At 42.8% G+C, this 27,966-nt stretch overlaps 1 protein-coding gene across 5 annotated transcripts; it reads left to right on the top strand.

Annotated features, from left to right (window-relative positions):
- Positions 1 to 1,511: 1,511 nt before the first annotated feature.
- Positions 1,512 to 27,448, top strand: LOC130202813 (mitogen-activated protein kinase-binding protein 1-like). 5 transcript variants are annotated; one of them, XM_056428578.1, is made up of 34 exons: positions 1,512 to 1,669; positions 2,694 to 2,785; positions 5,657 to 5,719; positions 5,825 to 5,882; positions 7,173 to 7,343; positions 8,678 to 8,815; positions 9,486 to 9,668; positions 10,815 to 10,975; positions 11,700 to 11,889; positions 13,058 to 13,186; positions 13,281 to 13,468; positions 13,560 to 13,651; positions 13,744 to 13,869; positions 14,159 to 14,229; positions 14,938 to 15,059; positions 15,157 to 15,232; positions 15,762 to 15,873; positions 16,408 to 16,471; positions 16,735 to 16,845; positions 16,961 to 17,085; positions 17,263 to 17,303; positions 18,165 to 18,347; positions 18,437 to 18,564; positions 18,688 to 18,806; positions 19,496 to 19,648; positions 20,572 to 20,638; positions 21,461 to 21,619; positions 23,187 to 23,320; positions 23,562 to 24,173; positions 24,271 to 24,352; positions 24,473 to 24,561; positions 24,742 to 24,816; positions 25,319 to 25,404; positions 26,324 to 27,448. In XM_056428578.1, the coding sequence occupies exons 1-34, from the start codon at positions 1,568 to 1,570 to the stop codon at positions 26,549 to 26,551; spliced, it is 4,530 nt and encodes a 1,509-aa protein (XP_056284553.1). In that variant the 5' UTR covers positions 1,512 to 1,567; the 3' UTR covers positions 26,552 to 27,448. The 5 variants fall into 5 exon arrangements, with proteins under 5 accessions (XP_056284553.1, XP_056284554.1, XP_056284552.1 ...); XM_056428579.1 differs by having other exon boundaries at positions 23,184 to 23,320; positions 24,772 to 24,816; XM_056428577.1 differs by having other exon boundaries at positions 23,184 to 23,320.
- Positions 27,449 to 27,966: the final 518 nt, after the last annotated feature.

Raw genomic sequence — 27,966 nt, 5'->3', positions numbered from 1 at the left:
TCCTCAGTCAAGCCGACAGAGTTTTATTTTCATGTTTTCTTTTTTGGAAACGGAAGAAAACATTTCTCTCGAAGATAAAACACTCGTACCGTGAAGCCAATTACCCCCAAAAAAACATAACGGCAGAAACCGGGTCGACGGAACAGATCGATGCGCAGTCGTGTCCGCCGTGATGGATTTCTGAAGAGTTTTTCCTTCATGAGGAAACGAGGAGGAAGGAATGTGACGAACCAATCACGACCCAGTAGGAAATGTGTGTTTGTTTCCCAAAAAATTAGTAGGAAGCGGATTTCTGCTTAATTGAAGTCAGCGGAACATTTTTATACCTTATATAAATCTTGAATAAGGACAATAAGACATGAAGAAAAACATCATTTATATGCATGTTATTGAACATATGTCCACATGTTACGTCGTTAATACTTGAGATCAAATAAATATTTTTAGGCAGAGTTAACATCTTGAATAAGTACACCAGACATGAAGAAAAACATCATTTATATGCATGTTAAATACTTTATACATCCCCAAAAATATTTTTAGGCGGAGGTAAGTCTTTCTTTTAATTTCTTGAGTTAAACAAACAGAATTTAAGCTTCTTTCAAAATCGGTTCGTTGACCCTCATTATAAAAAACTTACTTTGGGAATGACCCCTCCTCATGTTTTTATTGTATTAATTAAAAAAAATATTCATCCCCTTAAAAAATGCTATGTCTATGTAAATGTTTTAATTATTTAAATATTTATTAATTATTTTTAATTTTACAAACACTAAATACTGCTGTCCTGTGCAAACATGTATCCCACATTTAAATAGTGATCAGTTGATATTACGTATATAAGGAATTCTCTACAATGACTGTGATTGGTCGGCGTCATCCTAGGGGGCGTGGTCTTTTCTTTTACAGGAATGCTAGTTTCTTTTCAATAAACATGAATTATTACTTGACAAACACGAGGCTATCAGAATTAGAACAATGTTATAATCTGACTTTAAATGATAGTGAACGTCAGATAAAGGATTATAAACGATTACGTTAGAAAAACAAAACAAAAGAAACATAGCTATAATCAGCATTTTGATTGGTCGATTTAATGATTCATTATCACATGTAAAACACCTACATTTTAAATGATTTTTAACTTCAGCTCAATTTGCACATCGGCTAAAACAACAAGTGGACCTTTGTGCATTTTAAAAGATAAGATGAAGAAACGATCCGCCGTGTTCAACACGAGCAACCAATGATGTCATCATGAGACCCCCCCCCCCCCACACACACACACACACACACACTCACACGCACGCCTATCTCCTGTCGGTGTACATCAGGCCAGAAGTGGTGTGGAGCTGCAGGAAGGAGCGCGTGACGCGCAGAGTTAACCCACTCAGGAGATTAGCGCCCACGTGCTCCACTCTGTTAACCTCCAGAGTCTGTGTCTGTGTGGGAGGAGCGTGTTTTGTTTTGTTTTACAGACCCCCCCCCCCCCCCCCACGCGCACGCTGGCTTGGCTCGCGGCTGGTCTTCACTCCGCACTCCTCCGGCGCGGTGACCTGCAGACAAGATGCCCGGCGATGCGTTCACGATCAGGAGCCGCATCAGGAATTTGCTGCGCTCCCCGTCGACCAAGCACAAGAAGACCAGCAAAGAGAGCCTCGCCAGCAAGGTATTTAACCCTCTTGACAAGTAGAGCAACATAAACAACAAATAACAACAACACAGTAGTCATATAGTCAGGGGTGCACATAACTGGTACGCATGGGCGAAAATAATCAACAATGCGTAATGCCACTTGTGTTACTTCGCGCCTTTGCGTACTTGACCGATCTGATGTTGGTCGTCTCTAACCAGCAGCATGTCATTCTGTCTCTACGTGTCGCGTTAACACGACTCGTCTCTCCGTCAAGCCCGCCGCAGAACTCCGATGCCGGCGCGTGCGCGCACATCGGGACGGAAAAAAAGTCACTTGCATTGATTATCGATCCAAACTTGATAAGAAACAGGTTGACGTTGACAAGATCAACTTTACATTGATAATAAAGAGGAGAAGTTACCACTATTCTACGAAGACACCTTTTATAAAGTATCACATTGCGAGTAATGTGTTATTTAGCATGAATAAACCACATAGTCATGCTTTATAGATTATTCCTTTGAGTGTTTTTAACACCAAAAGTCTATTTACTGACCACTTTATAAAGCATTTATCAGCAAAAAATAATATTTACAACTGCATTATGACCAAATATAAAAGATAAACACCAGCAAAATGGATTTATCACAACCTGACGACCCCAAACTTGCTCCAATTAATGTTTTTTTTAAATCTCATCTAGTCTAGCACATAATGTATTAAACATCAAAGAAGTCATACGCTTTTTATAAAAGGGCTCATTTGAGAAAGTGACACCAATCAGAAAGCGTTGTACTCAAAGGAGTCGGCTTCAGACTGTTTCATCATCAATAAGATGAATATTATTCTTATATCATTACACCAGACTCGGGTGTGAGGGTCCGACTCCATTAAAACTCCAGGAGATCCTTTTGTTCTTGCGATGCGTTTGAGTAAAGTGTGTGCGTAGGAACTCCTAACACCACGCAGCGGAGGACGTGTTGGTGTCCAGAGCTTTCATAAGTAAATATGCATATTTACCCCCCCCCCCCTTCCCCCCTCCCCCTCCTCCTCTCAGGTGACTTTGGAGAAGGTGCTCGGAATCACAGCTTCAGGAAACAGTGGTCTGGCTTGTGACCCCCGATCTGGACTAGTCGCCTATCCTGCAGGGTAAAAGGAGCGAGAGAGCGAGAGAGAGAGAGAGCGAGAGCGTGAGAGAGAGAGCGTGAGAGAGAGCGTGAGAGAGAGAGCGAGAGAGAGAGCGATAGAGAGAGAGAGAGAGCGATAGAGAGCGCGTGAGAGAGAGCGAGAGAGCGAGAGCGTGAGAGAGAGAGAGAGAGCGAGCGAGAGAGAGCGAGAGAGCGAGCGAGAGAGGGAGTGCGAGAGAGAGAGAGAGAGAGAGCGAGAGCGAGAGAGAGCGAGAGAGCGAGAGCGAGAGCGAGAGAGCGAGAGAGAGAGAGAGAGAGAGAGAGAGCGAGAGAGAAAGAGCGAGAGAGAGAGCGAGAGAGAAAGAGCGAGAGCGAGAGAGAGAGAGAAAGAGAGAGAGACCAAGTCTGCATCCTTATCTCGACGTCTGACCTTTGACTTATCGATGCTCCATGCTTCCCTTGTTATATCTGCCTCACACAGACATTTTTGTGTGCAAATTTGCATGTGTGTGTGTGTGTGTGTGTGTGTGTGTGTGTAGGTGTGTGTGTGTGTGTGTGTGTGTGTGTGTTATCTCGACACTGTCTCAGAGGAGCGGAGGAGTCTCGCTCAGTGGGCTTTCCCATCAGAGGAGCTCCAAAGCCTCTTTGTACGGCGTCCCGGGGGAGGACTTCCTTTGACTCACTCAGCGATGTAAAGAGCGCCGTGTGCTTTTGTTAATTCTGTGCAAACAGCGACTCTGGCTGTGTTAACTTTGCTAGAATAAGTTGAAACGCGAGCTGCAGGTTGGAGGATTTTTCGATCCAGAGCCGCTTGTGCAACCCCCTCGACTGTAAAAACAGAAACAGTGCACTGAGCCTCTTTTGTTTGGCTCTCAAATCTTCTGACAAAGCTGTATTAATACGAAGAAGGTCAATGGCCGCTAACAGTATTGTCGTGTTTGTGAGCGTGCGGACGCGTTTCTGCTCACATAATGTGGCCTTGTGTGCGACGTGTTTGTCTGGTGCCGACTTCCCAAGTGCTCAGGCTGGAAACCGCACATGCCAGCCCGGGTTTTTAATCTGCAAAAACTGTTAACCAGCAATGCACGTTGTGAAGAGGACGTTTTCTTTGGTGGGAAACAACCGGATTATTTGAATATATGTTAAAAAAAAGAAGCAATATTTTAAACTAATTATCTTTATTTAAAAGGGACCAAGTACAGTTCAAACATAAATGTCACCATTTGATGCTCTGCACCAGGTTGCAGCTTCAGCTAATTTGCATCTGTAGTCCCTTGACAGACCATAACAAACATAAAACACTAACAAACAGTACAAGATAAGACACTACAACAGTATATGTGGCAAGAAGAACACACAATACACACAATGAGAAGCTACAGTTCAGCACATTAAAAGTAAGTAACACTATTAAAAGTAAGTAATATAAGCCATATAATAATAATATATAACATATAACATCATAAAGCAGTATTTTATATTCCAATCTCACAAGACTATTTTGACTATTTGGGAAATGCACTTTCTTACGTCTGTGTGGTCAAATCTGAAGCTAGCGCCGGTAGCCGATTAGCTTAGCTTTAGCTTTAAACACTATAAACACAAGGGGACACAGTTAGCTTGTTTCTGGTCAAAAGGAGTTTACAAAGACCACCTGCCAGCAACTATAAAGCTCTCAAACTAACCTGTTGTATTCAATTTATTTCACTAGATTTCTAAATTATTACTGTTTCCAGTCTTTATGCTAGCTAAGCTAACCGGCTATAACAAGCTAAGTTTAGCTAACTGTCGGAAGGAAATCGTCGCCAGTGAGTCTCTCAAAATGTCAAATATGTTCCTCAAATGCTGGTTAATTTAACAATTTTACTTTAAAATGTGGTGGCACACAGTTTGGCTCTTTTTGTTGTCTTCTTTGTTGCACAATTCAGAAATATATTCAGTAAGTAGGTTAAAGCAATAGGCCTACCACAAGTATGCACAAGTGTTTGCATGTGTTGCACTTTGACTAAATAAATAAAAAAACACTAAATTAAACTTTTTCCTCACTACAAGGAGTATATATATACATATATATATATATGTACCTATATATATACTGTACATATACAGGACTGTCTCAGAAAATTAGAATATTGTGATGAAGTTCTTTATTTTCTGTAATGCAATTAAATAAACAAAAATGTCATGCATTCTGGATTCATTACAAATCAACTGAAATATTGCAAGCCTTTTATTCTTTTAATATTGCTGATTATGGCTTACAGCTTAAGAAAACTCAAATATCCTATCTCTAAATATTAGAATATCATGAACAAGTATACTAGTAGGGTATTAAACAAATCACTTGAATTGTCTAATTAACTCGAAACACCTGCAAGGGTTTCCTGAGCCTTGACAAACACTCAGCTGTTATAAATCTTTTTTTTTACTTGGTCTGAGGAAATATAAAAATTTTATGAGATAGGATTTTAGAGTTTTCTTAAGCTGTAAGCCATAATCAGCAATATTAAAAGAATAAAAGGCTTGCAATATTTCAGTTGATTTGTAATGAATCCAGAATGCATGACATTTTTGTTTTTTTAATTGCATTACAGAAAATAAAGAACTTTATCACAATATTCTAATTTTCTGAGACAGTCCTGTATGTATATATATAGATATGTACAGATATATATATGTACATATATATATATGTACATATATATATATATGTATATATATATATATGTACATATATATATGTGGCACTTTAAAATAGCACTTATGGTATTTTTGTAGCATCTGCTAAATGACATGTAATGTAATATATATATATATATATATATATATACATTTTTTTTTTTTTAAACCACGTCTCAAATGGTGACTTCTGATTCTGTTTTTCCTCGTGTAGGTGTGTGGTAGTTTTGCTGAACCCCAAAAAGAAGCGACAGCACCACATTATTAACACGTCAAGGTGAGACGAACACAAATACCATCTGCATTTAAACGTTTAAAAGAAACCGTCGAGACGTGAGTCACCGCCGGCCGTCTTTCCCCAACTCTCTCCCTTTCCTCACAGAAAGACCATCACGGCTCTCTCCTTCTCCCCCGATGGCAAGCACTTGGTCACAGGAGAGGTGAGTCTCATCACAGTGGATCCAGACTCACAATGACATAACCCGACAGGATGCGAGCCGCCAGTCACTTGTTGATGGCGATCACGCGGAGCTCACGGTGGGTGGAGGCGGGCCCTCGCGTCGAGCGTCTGCGGCGATGCGTTGCAGTTAGACGGCGAGCCTCAACACGGAAAAACACACTGTCTTAATCCGCCCCGGCCAATCAAAGCCGAATAAAGACTTACGCGCCTAAGTGGATGAGCGGCGCGGTGGTTGCCATGACGGCAGAGGCCCGAGTTCAATAAACACCAAATGCAATGAGGAAAAAGTCAGTTCCGGGTGCAGGTTAATAGGAAGCAGATACAAAAAAATCCACATTTAGTCGACCGTCACAGAGCATTATCAGAGATTTAAAAAAAATATATAACTTCTTAATATATAAATGTACAAGTCGATCTTCCAAGCCAAATGTTAATATGTCGGTTAGCATCAGCAACAGAAGCTCGGAGCATCACAGCATCTCCTAAAAGCTTTGAAAGTGAACGATACGATAAGAAACACAAACTCAGCTGATTTACACCAATGCGGGCAGCAGACATGCACACACATATATATATATATATATAGAATATATATTTATTTAAATCTATGTATTGATACATATATTTATTTATATATATATATTTATATTTATTTATATATATATATAGTATATATATATTGCTTTCATTGAATCTATATATATATATATATATATTCAATATATATATATATATATTGATTTAAATTTTTGTATTGATACATATATTTATTTATATATATATATATTTATTTATATATATATATTTATTTATATATATGTATTTATATATATATTTATATGTATATACATTTATATATATATATATTTATATATATGTATTTATAAATATATATACAGTATATATATATTTCCCTCCTTTGTATGCAGCTCAATCCGTCGTTGAATGTCATCCGTTTTCCTTTCCTCTCTCACCTTCCTCTTGACTGCGTGACCTTTGAAAGGTCCTTCTGTCGTATTAAATTTAGAGGCCGCGCAAATAGCTCTTCGACCTTCTGATCCCCGAGAGAGAATAATGTGTGAGAGCAGGTCAAACCGTATCCAGTGAGCGCAGAGGACGGAGAGGATGATCTCCTGCAGAGCTGCAGTCGACTCCTCTGTGTTGTCGCAGTGCATCGAGAGACCGGCGCGGTGCAGCGCTGAGACGCTTCATCACAATCCGTCTCTCTTTTCAATCATGCTCTCTTCCTCCCTCTTCCTCCCTCCCCCAGAGCGGTCACCTGCCGGCGGTGAGGCTGTGGGACGTGGCGGAGCGAAGGCAGGTGGCGGAGCTCCAGCAGCACAAATATGGCGTCTCCTGCGTGGCGTTCTCCCCCGACGGAAAATACGTCGTTAGCGTGGGAAACCAGCACGACATGCTGGTCAACGTCTGGCTGTGGAAGGTACGACCTCACGACCTCATAACCTCAAGACCTCACGACCTCACGACCTCAAGACCTCAAGACCTCACGACCTCAAGACCTCACGACCTCAAGACCTCAAGACCTCACGACCTCAAGACCTCACGATCACAACCTCACGATCACAACCTCACAACCTCACGACCTTACGACCTCGCGCTGAGCCGAGACACGGGATCCTGTTTGTCATGTCGGTGCACACAGAAACATGAAGGTCTAATCTGGAACCCAAAATGGTTCTTCTGTGATGCCATAGAAGAACCATTTCTGGTTCCACTAAGAACCTTTCACACCAGGGTTCTTTAAAGAACCATTTGCTTAAAGAGTTCTTCAAAGAACCTATAAAGGTGTCTCAAAGAACCTTTAAAACACGGTTCTATAGGACATCATATATGGTTCAACAAAGAACTTTTCAAACCAGGGTTCTTTAAAGAACCATTTCCTTAAGGAGTTCTTCAAATAACCTATAAATGTCTCTCAGAGAACCTTCAAAAAATGGTTCTTTCAGGCACCATTTTTTGGTTCCTCAAAAAACCTTTCAAACCAGGGTTCTTTAAGTAACCATTTAAAAAAAATAGTTCTTCAAAGAACCTATAAAGGTTTCTCAAAGAACCTTCATAACATAGTTCTTTCAGGCCCCATTTATGGTTCCACAAAGAACCTTTCAAACCAGGGTTCTTTAAAGAACCATTTCCTTAAAGAGTTCTTCAAAGAACCTATAAAGGTGTCTCAAAGAACCTTACAAAAATGGTTCTTTAGGGCATCATATATGGTTCCACAAAGAACCTTTCAAACCAGGGTTCTTTAAAGAACCATTTCCTTAAAGAGTTCTTCAAAGAACCTATAAATGTGTCTCAAAGAACCTTTAAAACACGGTTCTATAGGGCATCATATATGGTTCCACAAAGAACCTTTCAAAACAGGGTTCTTTAAAGAACCATTTCCTTAAGGAGTTCTTCAAAGAACCTATAAAGGTGTCTCAAAGAACCCTGAAGAAGAAAGAATTAAAGGGAGGACCTATAACTTTTAGAGATCCCCTATCAAGTTTCAAGTTTCAAGTTTCAAGTTTTTATTGTCACACCTTTTTGCTGCCGATCTATAGTATATACAGTATATATATATATATATATATATATATTGTTTTTTCAACTGTCTTTGCCGAAAAACCCATTTTACAAGTTTACAGTCATGACTACGTTAGAATTAATCTCATCGCCGAATTTACCGACGTAGCCTGAATGCATCACAATTCAAAGCTAGTGAGCATGAAGACATAATGTTTTGTTTTCGACATGAAGCTGTTGCTCTTGTTGCAGAAAGACGTCGTCATGGCCGCCAACAAGGTGTCCAACAAGGTGACCGGCGTGTCCTTCTCGGTGGACAGCTCCTACTTTGTCACCGCGGGCAACAGACATGTCAAATTCTGGTATCTGGACCCCAGCAAGGCCAGCAAGGTAATCGTTGATGTTTTTTTTTTTCTTAATAAAGTTAAAGTGTACGATGCAACTTTGATCAGATAATCAGATAGAAAAGAAAAAAAGAAAATTCTCCCTGAATCCGGCCCGCCACGCCATTTTATGTGGCCCCCTGACGCCTTGGAAGACATATTTTCACCTTTTCTCAAAGAAATTGAAGAAAAATATCCTGTGCTTTTATTTTGAAGGTTTTAAATTAAATGGATTTCTGTTAAATGTTCTTATGTGCAATATTTCTACACTCAAATAAAAATTAATCAAATGTAAAGAGAGTTATTTAACAATGTGTTCGGGTGTAGTTTATACGTTTATATGTTTTATTTACAACCCTTTGAGGGCGGCCATGATGCCGATGTGGCCCACGTGTCCTATCCCATCCTAAAGAAGTGGGAAATCATTTTTTAGACACATATTTGACGTCTTATTTTGTCTTTTCTTTATTTTCAAACCAAGAAGTTCTACTTTTCAAAAAGGGAAAATATAACGGCTGTGAAGTCGACATGCACAGAAACTCGTGTAAATGTACCTGTGTTGGGTCAGTGGTTAGCAGGTCCGTCTAGCTGCGTCTACGGTGTATGAATCTAACATATAAAGTGTCTTTGAGTACCTTTAAAAGCTCGTTATGGATTATTATTATTACTTATTCCAGGCCGGTGCTCCGCTGCCCCTGCTGGGCCGCTCGGCGCTGCTCGGCGAGCTGCGGAACAACTTCTTCTACGACGTGGCGTGCGGACGGGGATCCACGTCCGACTCCACCTTCTGCGTCACGTCCTCCGGCCTGCTGTGTGAGTTCAACGGCAAGAGGATGCTGGACAAGTGGGTGGACCTGCGGGTGAGTACCGCCGCGCTTATGAATTATTAATCCCATATCTTGCAGTGCTTGCAGGAGGAAGGGGGGGGGGGGGGGGTGGGTATTGATCGGGTCATTCCACCTAATGTGGGCGTTAACATTAATTGATGATATCTCGTCACGCTCTGTTTGAAGGTTGAAGTTCTGGAGCTCACGAAATATTTATTTTCATGTACACGTTGTCGTGTGCGGTGGATTTCTTGTAGCCTTTATGCTAAGCTAACAACCTCCTGCCTGTAGCTGGAAGTGGTATCGATATTTTTATGGAAACCCGCGGCATAAATGAAATAAGGGTATTTTTGAGTTTAATAAAGTGCGTGCCAATCATGTGGGTTGTTACCCTCTCTTCGCTGAAGGCAGAACAATCCCTATTCTTTTAAGTTTGACATCGATTTCTTTCCTCGAAAGGCCGTAAACGCTCCGCTGCTGTGTTGTGTTTTTGGTGTTGTTACCTTTGCATTGAAAATGCGGAAGGTTATGTTTTGATCGCCGTGTATTTATTTATTTATTTATCTATTTGTATGCGTGTTACTCGCATAACTCAAAAAGTATTAAACCGAATCACGTGACATTTGGTGGGATGACTGGTTATTATCCGGGGACCATTTGATTAGATTTTGGGATCGATCGGGTCAAAGGTCAATGTCAAGGTCATGAAAAGGTCAACAACTTTTTTTTTATCATACCACGGTCAATTTTTATCCAATTGGCATGCAACTAATGCCAAAATGTTCATAATTCAATGCCCAATCTTGTGATATGCGAAGGTATGCGCTCTATCGAGTGCCCATTCTAGTTCTTTATTGATTTAGTAGCTGTCTTCACTTTAATTTATTAATGGGATATTTCACTCATCACATGAACCTTTAGCGGCGTTTAAATCCCGAGTAAATCTATGCGTTCATGACTCGGTGCTCACGGTCAGTGTCCAGCTGTGGTCCCTTTAACCAAGAGGTGAAGATGATGACGGCGCGTGCGTCCTGCCTTCTGTCAGAGGATCAAAGAGGGATTAGCTGCATGCGCTTGGACGCTCTTACATCCCACGTTGACCTCCAGTGAACTCTCTGTCGTTATTGTGGACGTGCCCTATACACTTAATGATGAAACCTGCCGTTGTTTCCCCTGCAGACGGGCGTGGCCCAGTCCCTGTCTCTGTCCGAGGACATGATCTTCTGCGGCTGCGCCAACGGGACGGTGCGGGCCTTCAGCGCCGCCGACCTTCGCTTCGCCTGCACGCTGCCGCGGCCGCACCTCCTCGGCGCCGACGTTTCGGCCGTCACGGAGGCCAGGTGAGGAAGAGCTCAGGAGCGACGCAGCCTCTTGGCAGGGAGCCACGGGAGGATCAGATGCTCTCCTCTCACGTGGCTCTGGCTCACAGTCTGAATAACTCAGGAATGTTTCCATGTTCAAACTCTTGTTTGAATCAATATTATATACACATATATATATTCATATTGATATATATTTATATATATATATTTAACTACATATTTATATTTACTTATATTGATTTATATATATATATAAATATTTATATATATATATATATATATTTATATGTATATACATATATATATATATATAATTTCATATTTATATTTACTTATATTGATTCATATTTATATTTATATATATAAATATATATATATATATATCTATATATAGATATATATATATATATAAGCAGTGTTTTAAGCTTGTTGTAAGTAAATAAACTGTACTACATAGGTTCCAAGTCCAGACAGAGATATAATATTATTACACGGGGCTTAAAATGACCGAATTGAATACACACAAAAAAGGAAACTATTGTTCTGGTTTCTTTACGATACAGTCGGCAGACTGAAATTGGCAATTTTTTCTAGTGTGTTTTTTAGCAATATTGCCTGTTAAATTATTCATGAGGCCTTCATGGCCCCTAGTCAAAATGTGTTACTATTTTCAGAAAAAACATCAGTCGCTGTGATACTCCATTATCTTTGAATATGTTTTCCCAATCTCATTTTCCATCAGCCACCTGTTTTCCACCAAGACGGACGGCCGATACCCAGACGCCATCGCCGTGACCTATGACCCCGTCAGCCAGTGGCTCAGCTGCGTGTATAACGACCACAGCCTGTACGTGTGGGACGTGACAGACGTCAACAGGGTGGGGAAGGTGCACTCGGCCCTCTTCCACGCCGCCTGTGTCGGGGACCTGGAGGTAAACAAGGGAACGACACACACACCTCTTTATTTAAACCAGCGCCTGATTCTAGTGTGTAGTTAATAATTACACACAGGATTAAATGTTGCAGTGACTGGGTGACTGATTTATATTTATATTGGAATTTATATTTTTATTCATTTATATATATATATATACAGGACTGTCTCAGAAAATTAGAATATTGTGATGAAGTTCTTTATTTTCTGCAATGCAATTAAAAAAACAAAAATGTCATGCATTCTGGATTCATTACAAATCAACTGAAATATTGCAAGCCTTTTATTCTTTTAATATTGCTGATTATGGCTTACAGCTTAAGAAAACTCAAATATCCTATCTCTAAATATTAGAATATCATGAAAAAGTATACTAGTAGGGTATTAAACAAATCACTTGAATTGTCTAATTAACTCGAAACACCTGCAAGGGTTTCCTGAGCCTTGACAAACACTCAGCTGTTATAAATCTTTTTTTTTACTTGGTCTGAGGAAATATTAAAATTTTATGAGATAGGATTTTAGAGTTTTCTTAAGCTGTAAACCATAATCAGCAATATTAAAAGAATAAAAGGCTTGCAATATTTCAGTTGATTTGTAATGAATCCAGAATGCATGACATTTTTGTTTTTTTAATTGCATTGCAGAAAATAAAGAACTTCATCACAATATTCTAATTTTCTGAGACAGTCCTGTATATATAGTTATTTATATTTATATACATTTGTATTTATATATTTTAATATTTATTTATATATATATGCAACACACTAGCTTGAGTTTTGCATTGACTGGGCAATTGATATATATTCATTTATATATATATATATATAGTTATTTATATTTATATACATTTGTATTTATATATTTTAATATTTATTTATATATATATGCAACACACTAGCTTGAGTTTTGCATTGACTGGGCAACTGATTTATATTTATATATATATGTATATATATTTATATATAGATATAGATATATATATATCTATCTATATTTATATTTTATATATAGATATAGATATATATATATATTTATATATATATATATTTGTATATATTTATATTTATATATTTATATTTATATATATACAGATTTCTACTTAATTCATACTCCCCTTCTCTCCCTCTCCACTACACCCCTTCTCTCTTGCCCTTCCCCAGATGTTCCCTGACGTTCCCGGGGAATTTGCCGCCGGTCTGCAGTCGGGCGCATTCCTCACTTGCTCATCCGACAACACGGTCAGACTGTGGCGTGCGGACGGTCGGACGCACACGAACATCCTCAGTCGCGTGAGTTTAACCGGGGATTGAAAAATAAAACCACCAACGTTTCCAGAAGCCTCACGAGACATTAACATATCTTTATCCTCCGCGTGATCTGCAGGATCTCCTCAATATAATCTACATGGACGGAAACACGAGCGCCTTGCAGGATCCGGACTGTTTGACGAGTCTGAATGCGGACAAACAAGGAGACGGACAGACGGCGGAGAGCAGGACCGGCATCAGGACCATCTGCGTCAGTCCGGACGGCAAACACCTGGCGTCCGGACACCGCAACGGCGTGCTGAGGTCGGACGAGAAAGAAGGCGTGAACGGAGACTCAGATGACCTCCGTGTGTAGAAATAACCAAAAAACAATGTTTGTATCCATACTCTGCAGGGTTCATGACCTCAGGAGCATGACGGAGATCCTGAAAGTGGAATCCCACGATACCGAGATCCTCTGTCTCGAATACAGCAAACCGGAGACAGGTCAGCGACGGCGTGATGGCGTGACGGCGTGATGGCGTTCGCGTCCTCGGAGAGCGATTTGCGTGATGACGTTTGCGTCTCGTCGCACTCAGGTCTGAAGCTGCTGGCCACCGCCGGCAGGGACCGCCTGATCCACGTGTTGGACGCCGAGCACGACTACCGCCCGCTGCAGACGCTCGACGAGCACTCCTCGTCCATCACGGCCGTCCGCTTCGCCGGTGAGACGCCTGGAGACGTCCAAACGTCCGACGGCTGATCTTCGCTTTTAATCCTCGCGTTTCATCTCCGCTCGGTGTCACGTCGCTCTTTTGTGCGTCGCTGTACGCGTTGGAAAGTCCTTTTTTCATGTTGCTTGCATCAGCGACTAATTAATTTCTAATTTGGATTAATTAAAAGAAATATCATGTCTCGGAGAACAAACGTGTTACTGATGAAGGCTGGCTTCACGACCTCTTTGAATGAAAGTAAAACAAAGGATTTCATTAAATATGTGTCTTTGTTCTTCAGCCAATGACAACAAGGTGAGGATGATCAGCTGTGGGGCGGACAAGAGCGTCTACTTTCGCACCGCGCACAAGGTGAGACGCACGCAATGAGCACGATGCTATCCGTTAGCTCCCCGCTATTAGCGCATGTATCTTCCCGCAGGCATTAATATCTGATCGACACATTTATGAAGAAGATCAGCGTCACCATTACAACTTTATGCTAAATACGCAGCTGGAGCCGTTAAGCTGGTTAGCTTAGTTTAGCACAAAGACTGAAAACAGAGGGAAACAGCTAGCCTAGCACAGCTAGCCTGGCTCTGTCCAAAGGTAAAACGAAATAATCCACCTATGCTAATACTTTAAACCTGTGTTTTTTTAAATTGAAAATAGTCCGTAAAAAAATTAAGTATTCCACAATAAGTGTATAATAGTTGTATTTTAGGTGCATGATAGTGGTTTTCAGTTTGTGCATTAGCTAACGTGGGGTTTTGACTTTTCTCCTCTAACTCTTGGCAAGACAGTAAATAACTGTGTTTCCCAAAATGTTTTTGAGATGTTTTCATGATGGTTTTGGGGTGTTTTGGAGGTGTTTTCATGATGGTTTTGGGGTGTTTTGGAGGTGTTTTCATGATGGTTTCGGGGTGTTTTGGAGATGTTTTCATGATGGTTTCGGGGTGTTTTGGAGGTGTTTTCATGATGGTTTCGGGGTGTTTTGGAGGTGTTTTCATGATGGTTTCGGGGTGTTTTGGAAACTCACGTCCCCCTCACAGGCTCCTCCTCTTTGTTTTGATTCCACAGACTGAGAGAGGAACGGAGTTCAGGCGCTCTCACCACCTGGTGGGGAAGACCACGCTGTGCGACATGGCCGTCGACCCCACCTGCAAGTACGCCGCCGTCGGCTGCCAGGACCGCTGCATCAGGTGAGTGCGTTGGCGTTGCCTTGTGTGTGTGTGTGTGTGTGTGTGTGTGTGTGTGTGTGTGCGATGGGAAACACATTTTCTTTCCTTCTGTCTGTAGGATTTTCAACATCAGCAGTGGCAAACAGAAGAAACTCTACAAGGGCTCGTTGAGTGAGGACGGCAGTCTGCTCAGGGTAACACGCCTCCACACGCGGAACAATCACGGTTCTTAAATGGTTCTTTAAACGGCTTTGTGGTTCGACGAAGAACCATCAAATACTTAGGAACCATTTTGGAAATGGTGCCTTAAAGAACCATTTGTTGAAGGTTCTTTGAGACACCTTTATAGGTTCTTTGAAGAATTCTTTCAGGAAATGGTTCTTTAAAGAACCCTGGTTTAAAAGGTTCTTATTGGAACCATAAATGGTTATTTAAATAACCTTTTTTTGAAGGTTTTTTGAGACACCTTTATAGGTTCTTTGAAGAACTCTTTAAGGAAATGGTTCTTTCAAGAACCCTGGTTTAAAAGGTTCTTTGTGGAAACTAAAAATGGTTCTTCTATGGCATCACTCTGAAGAACCATTTTTTGTTTCCAGATGGCACCTTCACTCTTCTCTGCACGCCACACACACACACACACACACACACACACACACACACACACACACACACATAGATATATATATGTGTGTATCGACTCTCTTGTCCTCTCTTTCCCGGCAGGTTCAGCTTGATCCGTCCGGTCAATACGTGGCCACCAGCTGCTCCGATAAAAACATCAGCATCTTTGACTTCTCCACTGGGGAGTGTGTGGCCACGATGGATGGACACTCTGGTAACCCAACACACACACACACACACACACACACACACCTGTACCTTCACGTTCACACATGTTACGATGTCAACCTGAGCTGTGAGTAATTACGCTCTGAAAGCAGCAGGGAATCTCATCACCGACAATTAACCCTTCTCTAAGCCCCGCCCCTCGAACCAGACTGGCCAATAGGATTGATAATGATTGGCGCCACCGCGTGCTGTTTCCAGTGATTAAAGACCCACCCGGCTTTACAGGGACAGTGTTCCTTCATTTCATTGTCTTCTTTCTTCATCGCCATGGTGATGTGGTGGCTTCATCTTCTATTTTAATCTTCTTTTATCTCTTTGACATTCTGTATTCATCCTTTCAAAACGCGTATTATAGACCCTTCTGTCTGCTTCTTCCTGCCATAAATCAGATAATATCAACGCCGCGGGTGCAGTCAGTGACAGCGTGGGCTCCACGGTAGCTTACAGCGGGGGTCAGCTCAGGGTCAAATGCCCGAAAACCATAATATATACAACGTTATAATATTCTTTTGTTTCGCAGAGATCGTCACTGGGATAAAGTTCACCAACGACTGCAAGCATTTGATTTCCGTGTCGGGGGACAGGTGAGAAACAGTCGTGTGTGGTCCTACGTGTGTGTTTCTGAAAAGCATTAGTTCTATATACGAAAATTCAAGATCTAAAAACGAGGAGGAATCCAAATATGAAGAATCAAACTGTGGGTAACCAGGAGTGGAGCAGCAAATTAAAATCCTTTCTCGGCCTCTGCTGCCAGAGGGAACGTGTTTGCAGACAGTTTTCTCGATAGCGGAGCTGGGATGAAGTGACATGCTGCATTTTTAATGCCTGACTGCCTTTCATCCGCCAGCTGTATCTTTGTGTGGCGTCTGGCTCCGGAGCTGACGGCCTGCATGAGAGAGAAGCTCCGGCGGCAACGCCGAGACCCCGACGCGCCGCTCTGCGAGACCCCCGGCCTCAGGTGACGGTCACGCACACATCGTCACCTTTGACCCCCCAAGCAGGACGTTTATTCATCGCACTCATTTACAACAAAAAAATAGCTGAAGACTTGAATCCTCGCACGTATCCGTTAGGCGAGACGCGTACGGCGACCCGGCGCCGGGCGGCGGCCTGTCGTCCGACAGCGACCGCGAGGAGGACGGAGCGGAGGACGCCGCGGCCGACACTTCCTCCGACGGCAGAGAAGAGGAGGACGCAGGTATACGAACGCCGCCCACGCCGACTCTGATCCACGTGGCGCCGGCCGCCTGCAGCCGCCCTGACCTTTACACTCTCCCTGTGTGTTGCAGCGTCTGATGAAACAAACAGTCCAGACATCAAACAAGTGTTTTTTCGTGTTTTTTTATTTAAAGGTTTTTGTTTTTCTCTCACACAGCAGGCGGTTCAGATGAAGGAGCCGACTGGCAGCGGACAAAGGTTGGCGGTTGTATTCAGTTTAAAACAGTTTACAGCTTCCAGTATGATAAGTATTAAACGGGAAGAGCGTTGTGCGTTCATTTGCGTGCTTATAGAAATTAATAAGGGATCACGAAACACATTTTCTAAAGAGCGACGTTTTTTCACGTGTTTTTCAAAAGGCCGTTATAGTATGTAATATTTGTCTTTTGTGCGCTCTTATTTCTTTTCGTTGCTACAGAACCAAACACCGAACGATACACAGCGCTTTCCCTTTCAGTGTCTAACAAATACTTCACAGTTATTATTTAAAATCCTCAGTGCCAGCTCGACGCGCGCAGGATAGAAAGCCTGCATTACGATGTCTCTCCGCTCTTCAGGAGCACTGAAGAGGCTGAAGCATCTCGGGCTTCACTCCGCCGCACATGAGATTAAATCCTCTGTGATTTACCGGAGGGAGATCTATCCTGCTGAGTCTTAAAACGGCTACAAATACATTTTTTAAAAGCTATACGTGAAATCCAACTAGATCATAAAAACCTCATCTCAGATTTTGTCCATCTGGGTATAAAGTGATACTATTTCACCGTGTTGACATTTTTATTCCTCCGCGCCGGCGGCAGCAGCAGGAATTATGTTTCAAATTTGGCACAAACGTCAAGGTTGAACTTCTCCGATGTTAAAGGTCAAAAGGTCAAGGTCAAAAAAAACTCACAAAACACGTTTTATTCCATTCCTATGGTAATTTTGACGATAAAGGATAAACTGATGACATTTTTGATGTAAACTGTAGCATCGCGGAGGCATTCTAGTTAATTCACTCGAAGTCGTGAGTCATCATGTCAACTTCTACACCTTTTCTCGCACGTGGCCGTCACCCAGGACCCGCCCGACTCCTCCAAACGTCCTCGGAGGCGCTGGTCCCACCGCATGGTCTCCCTGGAGCTGATGGTGAAATCCATGCTGGACCTGAGGCAGCCGGAGACCTTCGGCCCCAAGAAAAAACCCAACTGCTCCCCCCGTGACCGAGAGAGGCGGAGCACGATCAGCCTCCACGAGCCCGCGGTACGCTCCGGTCTAGACCTCCAAGAGAGAGTAAAGGGCGTGTGACTGCGCCGCTAAGTCACATTGTTGTTTTGTTTACACAACTGCAGTTGGACGAGAGGGACGAGAGAGACGAGAGGCACCGGCCGCGTGCTGATTGGCTGTCCTCACGCCCATCCAAGGGCACCGGGCGGGGCGTGCTGTACCCAGAGGAGGGCGATGCGAGTGCGCAGGGCGGGTAAATAAACACGTGCATGCGCTTCACCAGCGACACAGAGACGTGGAACCAAAAAGTGCTTTTTCTATTCTCGGTTGTCCCTCGTTGTCTTTTCACCGCCTTCTTTACGTTTTCATTCGCCAGTGAGTTCACGGCGACGCGGCGGCGAGGGCTCCGCAGCGTGAGCGAGGAGAGCCGCAGCCCGGACAGCGCCTGCTCGCTGGGCTACGACAGCGGGGACTCCGGCCCGGACGTCCTGGACGGTGAGAACGGACTCCGACCGCCGATTTCTTTTTCGGTCCGAAATCACCAAAGATCACATCGGGGTCACCGACATCAGGACAAAACACAAAATATACTGTCAGAGAAAAACACAGTTATGATTGAGATTCATTTTATGACATTATTTACTTTTCATAAGGGCACACAAAGTAAAGGTTAGTATTTAAAGCCACTTCTGTAGACTTTAACACCCAGAGTGATTCTATCAGAAAGAAAAAACACAGATTAAATTAAGTTAAAATGACTTTATTTGTTTTAGAAGCTGAAATCATTCCACGCTTCTCCACATCTCGGCCTTTAGTAGAGTTTTTTTTGCTTCTTTCTTTTTTCCTGAACACTACAGGAAGCTGTGTGGAGCAGATTAACGTTTAAGGATTTTTTCCAATAGATATCAAAGTTACACGCGTATGCTTCACATCTGTATTCATACATTTTCTTTAAGTGTGTAAAGCGCTGGATTTTAAAACAAAAAGCTACAATTCACGTGAAAGCCACGACATCTCCTCGACGTACAGTGAAGAGTCAAAGCAGGAGCTCGGATTCCTTCTTTTTCAGGCCTGACAGAAATATCTCAAATATTACGACCGCACAATTGGCCATTTTGTTAAGCGTGATCTGGCTCCTGCCTGGAGATGGATGAAGGTCAATAAAAGGTTTTTTTGCTTTTTAGATTCTGAAGATGAAGAGAGGGAGGAAGAGGAGCGGAGGCCAGAAGTGACGAGTATGGACCAGGCTCTGAGGACGGTGACGGACACCGCCGACGTCGGTCCAGGAGATTCCCTCACGCAGAACTACGAGACCCCGGAAGAGAGCTGCAGCTCGGGTAAGAGGAGAGGAGGATGAGGGGGGGGGGAGGAGGAGAGGAAATGGAGAGGAGGAGGAGGGGGAAGAGGAGGAGGAGGGGGGATGGAGAGAAGGAGGAGGAGGAGGGGGGATGGAGAGGAGATATAGAGGAGGAATATTTAGAGGAAAGCAGAGGAGTGGAAGATGAAGATGGAGAGGAGGAGGGGGTAGAGATGGAGAGGAGATGGAGAGGAGGATGATGGAGAGGAGAGGAAGATGGAGAGGAAAGCAGAGGAGTTGAAGATGGAGAGGAGGAAGATGGAGAGGAGGAGGGGGTGGAGATGGAGAGGAGAGGAAGATGGAGAGGAAAGCAGAGGAGTTGAAGATGGAGAGGAGGAGGGGAATGGAGATGGAGAGGAGGAAGATGTAGAGGAAAGCAGAGGAGATGAATATGAAGATAGAGGGGAGAAGGGGGTAGAGAGATGGAGAGGAGGAAGATGGAGAGGAGGAGGGGGTGGAGATGGAGAGGAGATGGAGAGGAGGAAGATGGAGAGGAGGAGGGAAGAAGGGGGTAGAGAGATGGAGAGGAGGAAGATGAAGAGTAAAGCAGAGGAGAGGAAGATGAAGAGGTGGGAAAAATGGAAAGGAGCTGAAGAGGAAGATGGAGAGGAGGGGGTGGGGGAGATGGACCTTTATTAAAAAGCAAAGGGACTTTCATCCCCTGTTTCCTGTCTTTAAGATGACCTCCGTGACTCCGAGCTGAGATCAGTCTGGTATCCGGGCAAGAAAATAAATAAACTTAAATTTCCCAAATAATGAACTCTAGACATGCAAACAACGTTGATTCGTCTTTCTGTTTCTCTTTCTTTTTTTATCTCACTGCCAATGTTTTTGCTGTTTTTCGATGTCTCTTATTTTCCTTCTTTTATTTATTTATTTATTTCTAAGCCTGTCTGTCCACAGCCGAGCAGAGCGGCGTCCCTCGGCTCAGGATGTCTTCACGCTTCCTGGCCAGAGGACATAACAACAGGTACAGTTGACCAGTGTGACAGTGTGACCGCAGCTATGATGACAATCCCCACGCCGCGCTGCTAACATGCCGCGCTGCTAATACGCCGCGCTGCTAACACATTTTCAAGGGTTTCCTACCCCTCCGCTAGTCTTCTAAGGTGATAACGCAATGTACCATCAGAACACTGGAGATGGGCCTCTACACACCTCTGGAGAGACTTCATTAAACACCAGAGAATAGTCATTTACCACATTAACTATGTAGAGAGTGTATTTATGATTCATTTAATGTCATCTTTAAAAAATAAGGACATTTCTAAGTGACTCCAAACTTTTGAATGGTAGTGTATATATATGGGAACTGAAGAACTGACCCTCTATTTTTCTAAAAAATCAAAAATGTTAGATTTTCTTTTTTCTTATGTATATATATATATATATATATATATATACACATATATATAGTTTCTAAAAACTGAACAGGAATAACTGTGTGAAATAGTTTCATCGTGTTTTTTGACTGACCAGCAACTTCATGCAGTCTCTGACGGTTGCCTAGCAACTGCTCTTGGCCTCCCAAAAAAATAACCCAGCGCATCATCTTCCAAAAGTTTTATTTTAGTATGACAAATTTATTGTTGTTGTTATTAAAATAATAACATGTTCCCAATGTATTAAATATAATGGCGCTCTAAAGATGTAGCCCCGCCCACCCAGCAGGTATGTAGCTTAGCTTAGCACAGATGAAGGAAGTGGAGGAGAAAGCCGTGTGGGATGTGCAGCCAATCAGAACTCACTAATTTGCATGCAGAAGGCTAATGCCCCCCCTCTCTCTGTGCAGGGCCATGCCTCTTTTTACTAAAGTGCACGGAAAGGAACCAGGAGGCCTCTCGTCAAAGCCCCCTTTGGTGTCAAAGCTGCGGCCCTTGATGGAGGGAAACCAGAGCGGGAGCACGGAGGTCACGACCCCGGGGTCCCCCGGCAGCACCGAGGGCCCACAGTAAGGAGAACACACAGACTGCACACGGAAACATGAAGGGGCCATCGGGAACCCAAAAATGGTTCCTCAGAGTGACGCCATACAAGAACCATTTCTGGTTCCACAAAGAACCTTTCAAACCAGGGTTCTTTAAAGAACCATTTCCTTTAGGAGTTCTTCAAAGAGCCTATGAAGGTGCCTTAAAGAACCTTAAAAAATGGTTCTTTTAGGGTTCAACAAAGATCCTTTCAAACCAGGGTTCTTTAAAGAACCAATTCCTGAAATAGTTCTTGAAATAACCTTTAAAGGTGCCTTAAAGAACCTTAAAAAAATGGTTATTTAACCCTTGTGTTGCCTTAGGGTCATTTTGACCCAAATCAATATTACACCCTCCCCCCGCCTTAGGATTAATTTGACCCCATTCAATGTTTAATGTCGGTGTTCTTTCGGTAGTCAACAAACAAACATAAAGTGCCTCACACTTAAACTTGGAAAACAATATTAATTCTAATAATTTTCTGGAGGTTTTAATTGCTGGTGTCAAATTGAACCCAAAGGGTAAAATATGTTAGTAAATATAAAGGTAACAGGAGGGTGAAACATTGAATCGGGTCAAAATGACCCAAAGGCGGGGGGAGGGTGTAATATTGATTCGGGTCAAAATGACCCTAAGGCAACACAAGGGTTAAAGAATGTTTTGAAGGTTCTTTAAGGCACCTTCAAAGGTTATTTCAAGAACTATTTAAGGAAATGGTTCTTTAAAGAACCATAGTTTAAAGGTTCTTTGTGGAACCAGAAATAGTGCCTTAAATAACCATTTTTTTAAAGGTTCTTTGAGACAGCTTTATAGGTTCTTTCAAGAACTATTTAAAGAAATGGTTCTTTAAAGAACCCTGGTTTGAAAGGTTCTTTGTTGAACCCTTAAAGAACCATATTTTTACGGTTCTTTGAGACACCATAATAGGTTCTTTGAAGAACTCTTTAAGAACATGGTTCTTTAAAGTACCCCTGTTTGAAAGGTTATTTGTGGAACCAGAAATAGTGCCTTAACCCTTGTGTTGCCTTAGGGTCATTTTGACCCGAATCAATATTACACCCTCCCCCCACCTTTGGGTCATTTTGACCCGATTCAATGTTTCACCCTCCTGTTACCTTTATATTTACTAACATATTTTACCCTTTGGGTTCAATTTGACACCAGCAATTAAAACCTCCAGAAAATTATTAGAATTAATATTGTTTTCCAAGTTTAAGTGTGAGGCACTTTATGTTTGTTTGTTGACTACCGAAAGAACACCGACATTAAACATTGAATGGGGTCAAATTAATCCTAAGGCGGGGGGAGGGTGTAATATTGATTCGGGTCAAAATGACCCTAAGGCAACACAAGGGTTAAGACACCATGTCTGGTTGCACAAAGAACCTTTCAAACCAGGGTTCTTTAAGAGTTCTTCTAAGAACCTATAAATATTTTTTTTGTTTACAACCAGCACGTTTTCTCGCAAAAAAAAAAGTAGCGCAGCTGATTCTTACCATGGAAAGTTTTTTCTGCCCCTTTTGGGGACTGAGTCTCTGCTCCTCTCAGCAGGCCGGACGCTCCACTCGGTGGTGCCCAGAAGAAGAGGAGGACTTCGGGGGTCCACCTGCGGAGGATCTCCCACACGCCGTCTAAAGCCACGTGTTTGCAGAAGTCCCAGTCAGCCCAGAACCTGGCCCCAGAACGTAATCTCATCCTCATTTGTGTCAATTTATTGCCATTTCTGTAACATTTAGGTCAGATTATGAAATGATCTGTGACATTTAAAGTGTATTTAAACATGTGAAATATTCAAAATAACTTACTCAGGCTTAATCTTGGCAATAATACTTTTACATGATGTCAAACTAAAAGTAATTCCTCACAATTTGGCACGACAGGATTAAACTTTATGTCTGTTTCTCAAAATGAAACGTCTCCCCCCAGCTCCACGCTCCCCTGCGCCCTCTAGTGGCCGGAGGGAGTTGCGCACCAGGCCTCAGCAGCTCCTCCTGGATCGCGGCTCCAATCCTTCCTCCCACTTTTCTTCCCCCTCCACCGGATCCCCCGAGTCCCCCGACTCGGCCCGGTCCTGGGAGAGCCCCAAACCCAGAGTCCGCTCCTACATGAACCCCACGGCCAGCTCCGCGGCCAAAAGCAGCCGCTCCACCTCGCTCGGCGACATCGCCCGGCTGTTCGCCGCCCCGCCTTCCCCGAGGGCCAGGAGGTCGTGCGGGGAGCTCGAGGTTCTCCCCGCCGGCGTCACATCGGGGTCACCCCTCTCATCCTCGTGGTGTGCCGTACCGACCGGTCCGTCCCCACCTCCTCCTCCTCCTCCTCCTCCTCCTCACTCAGCCGAGGCCCCAGCCGCCCAGAGCATCCCTCCCTCCCGCATCCCGCTTCCCAAACAGCCTCTCGGCCTTCGCCGCGGCCTCTGCGCGGAGGCGGCGCCGAGCTCAAGTTGTGCCGGCGAAGACGACCCGGCGGGGTCTTCTTCTCCTTCTTCTTCTCCTTCTTCTTCTCCCGTCACAGACAACGCACCTGCTCTAGGAAGCAGAGGTAAGACCAGCCGGCCGTGAACAAACAGACGTCGCAGGTATATCTTTTTTTTTTTTCAAGCAGCCGTGTGATTTTGCGTCCATCTTGTCGCCCCCAGCGCCGGGCCGGCGCCGCTCTTTGGATCCCTCTTCGCCGAGTTCGCTCCCAGTGAGGCGGAAGAGAGACTCGGTTTCGGAGAGGTTCCTTTTTTTTTAAAAACCACTTCTTAACATTTAGCTGCACTTCGTTTTATTTGTTGATAACTTACACACACACACACACGCACGCACACACACACACACACACACATGTCTCCCCAGTGCCAGGAAGCCATCGCAGGCCGCCGTAGCCAGAGAGTGCCCTCTGGTGCCCGAACACACCGGCACATCCAGCGCCGATCCACAGACAGGTCTGCCCCCCCCCCCCCACCCCCACACCACCACCCCAGAACTCTTTCATCCTCCTCTCCATCACTCCGTCTCACCCTCTTCCTTCCGGCCTCTCCGTCGACCTGCTCCTCTGTCTCTCGTTCGACGCGGGCGAGTCTCATTACTATAAAAATTGTTGTCACCTTCTTCTATGTTTGCAGCTTTTTCCTCTCTTTCCGAATATCTAACAGAAAGATTGCAGCGGGATTTGCACACGTCAATGATCCCTCTCGATGGTACATAATAACTGCCTCCCATCACGCCGTGTCGTATCGATATATATCGAGAGAGCCTTCTGCAGATGATTGTTTTCAATCATCAGTAAATTAAGACGTCTAATAGAGTAATAAAATTGTTCTTCACGCCATCGTGATAACCGCCGCACAACATTTGAGAACACGGGAACCATAAATGCCATGAAGTGATATCCAGTCCACATTTGTACCCACAGCTGTGTTTGGCCTGAGGATAGAAACGGGGAAATCATTTTTGTCCTCACTTTTTCTTCACTAGTTTCTCTTCTGCAACTGAGTTTTGTCCCCCCGTGTTCTTCAATGTTCTTCAACCTTTCGCTCGTCATTTACTGCGTCCTCACTGCCCACCTCGCTCGATAACCTGCAGAACAACGTACAGTGTGTGTGTGTGTGCGTCTTTGTGAACGCTCAGACTTACCACATGCTGTACTTGAAAGAGCCTCTCTCTCTCTCTCTCTCTCTCTCTCTCTCTCCCTCTCCGCAGAGCTCTCCATCACCGTGGAAACTTGTCGGCAGGTTGTTGCGGCGCTTCGCAGCAGTTTGAGGAAAACCGCTGCGCTCTACTCCACGGTCAGTGTGTGTGTGTGTGTGTTATTGTAATTCAATCCCGGTGGGGACTTGACCTGAGGGCACACAGACCCAATGGGGACTCCCACAAGCTTCTAGACATGCCCCATGAGGTGATCTAGGAAGCCCCACTGAAAGGCATTTTTAGGCCTCTGTGTGACGACGTATGAAGTATTATTCAAGACCAAAGATTGACTACATTTGAAAGAATAAATACACAAATAAATAGATACACAAATCAATACATAATATGCTTTATACAGTTGTTATTATGTATATGTAATTTTTTTATAATAATGTATTATTATTAATTAGCTCATTATTGATATTAATACGGATAATCATTTTTAAAAAAAATTTTTTTTAATGCATTTTTTAAATATGCATTGTGTGTTAAATATTTTAATATTTAAAAAATGCTATTTTCCATATTTGAAAAAAAGTCTATGTTCATTATCTCATCATTGATATTAATACAAATAATAATGGTAAAACAAATATGTAAACATTAATTTTTCAATAAAGCATTTTTCGATTAAAGTATTTTTCCAAAAAAAGATTTTTCCAAAAAGGATTTTTTAAAAGCATAACAAAAAAAATGCATATTTGAATATTTTAAAAATTTGTTTCTGCGTATTTGAGAAATAAAAACTTTTCTAAAAGTTTGGTGTACTCAGATCAGGAACATTAATTTCCACAAATGCGCTCTTATACTGTAGATTCATAGATGAGGTATATTGTGAAGATAGTCACGACAACTCGAATCAGGACCATCACGTTGCACTATTTCATAGACAAAAGCTTCGATCGTACATAATTTGTTGCAATCCTATTTCAGATTCTCTGATTTTACACGTGGAGATTTATCAAAAGGAAAGAGGCTGAACGCTCCCTCGTCTGTTTTTCATCCTTTTAAAACTAGTTTCTCCAAAGCGACCGGCCGCTCACCGAAGATCAGCAAGAGATGAGGAGCGTCCTGTGCGAGGCCCTGTTCACGGTGAAGGCGGAGCTGGACTCTCTGCCGTGCCCCGACGGGCCCGGAGCGGACCCGGGGGTCAAAGGTCAAGGGGACAAGGCCCTGGCTCTGCTGGAGCAGTACGCCGAGCTGCTGCTGAAGTCTGTGGAGAGGAGACTGGACACCAAGACGTGAGGACGCGTGTATGAACGCACACGTGGGAGCCTCAGACACACACACACACGCACACACACACACACACACACACACACACTGCAGCACTGTGAATCGCACACTTGTTATTTGCACTGAAATCTTCTGGAACTTTTATTTATGGACTGGATGCAGGTGAGATGAGGAGAAAATGAACACTCGGCATTATGCACTGACAACAAGTGGAAGTTGCCTTATTGTTCACGTTGCCACGGCTCTTCTCTGATTTACAAAAAAAAAATGAATGTGAAGAATCCTAATAGACGGGAAGGACAAACGATGCAGTCACACCAAGAGGAATTTAAAATATGCATCAGATCCTTGGCAGTAGTAAGGCTCTAAGAATATACATGTTAAATGTATCACATAAGGCTGTTAAAATCTAAAAGGTTTACGCTCTTGGGTGATATGAATGTGCTCTGCAATTACATGTAAAGGGTTCATCCTCTGGGGAACAGGAACACGCACATTTCAGGACTATTTTCATACAATTTAATACTTTTTAATACAATTGTGATCGTGAAACTCGGGTCCACTGAGAACCATATTCAACCATTTTTAATCTAGCCATGCTATGGCTGCTGCTCATGGGTTGAGATGAACATGTGTTTAAGTGGGTGGATATAAATGTATATATTGGGGTATGAGGTGTTGGATGTTTTTGTTCACGCTGTGTGTTTCTTATTTTTGTGCCAATGGCGTCTCTAAGTGTCCATCTTTCCTTTATACGTATCATAAATAGTCTTTTTTTTAAATGTTACTTCTGAACGTTTGTGCTCGTCTTGTTTTCGACTGGGATTTTCTATCTGAAAGAAAAAAGTATCTTCAAACTGTTGCACTGCTTTTCTTTTTAAAGAAATAAACAAAGAAAACATTGAACCGGACGTCTGATCATTTCATTTATTTAAAGAATAACCTTGTCGTTTCACATTTGTTCCCGCGGCAAAAAATGTGTTAAATTCTCAGTAAGTAGCCATTTAATAACATTTAATAGGAAATATTGTGCACACAATAAATACAGTGGCATCCACAGAGAGAATAAAGCATTTATGTGTATTTAAAGTTTAGCTATGTGGTAAAATAATGAGCATTTTATTATTACATCACATATTGGACTTATTTGTTTGATCTATTAGCGTCACGACATTTATCCAACTGGGTCTTTAATTCTAAACTCTACAAAAAGCATCTTTTATACATATAATGTGTAGATAATTCACTGTAACTCTTGCTGCCAAGCTTAACTCCTTAATTTCACATAAGTTGCATCTTAGGTGCTACATGGTTCCTATAGAGGTTATGTATAAAACTTCTACCCTGATCCTAATCTTGACCCTAACTATTACCCTAAACCTCCTAAATGTATCCATACATACCCCTAAACCAAGTCCTCATAC

Source organism: Pseudoliparis swirei, chromosome 12, assembly GCF_029220125.1.
Source record: "Pseudoliparis swirei isolate HS2019 ecotype Mariana Trench chromosome 12, NWPU_hadal_v1, whole genome shotgun sequence".
In the NCBI taxonomy this organism is placed as follows: Eukaryota; Metazoa; Chordata; class Actinopteri; order Perciformes; family Liparidae; genus Pseudoliparis; species Pseudoliparis swirei.
The sequence above is the reverse complement of the archived record's forward strand: the minus strand, read 5'-3'. Positions and strand labels throughout refer to the sequence as shown.

Excerpts from the sequence above, each read along its gene's own strand:
- LOC130202813 (XM_056428577.1), top strand. The coding sequence starts at position 1,568 with ATGCCCGGCGATGCGTTCACGATCAGGAGCCGCATCAGGAATTTGCTG. Across the intron at positions 13,652-13,743 it reads ATACAGCAAACCGGAGACAG|GTCTGAAGCTGCTGGCCACC; the intron begins GTCAGCGACGGC and ends CGTCGCACTCAG. Across the intron at positions 17,086-17,262 it reads CAGAGAAGAGGAGGACGCAG|CAGGCGGTTCAGATGAAGGA; the intron begins GTATACGAACGC and ends TCTCTCACACAG.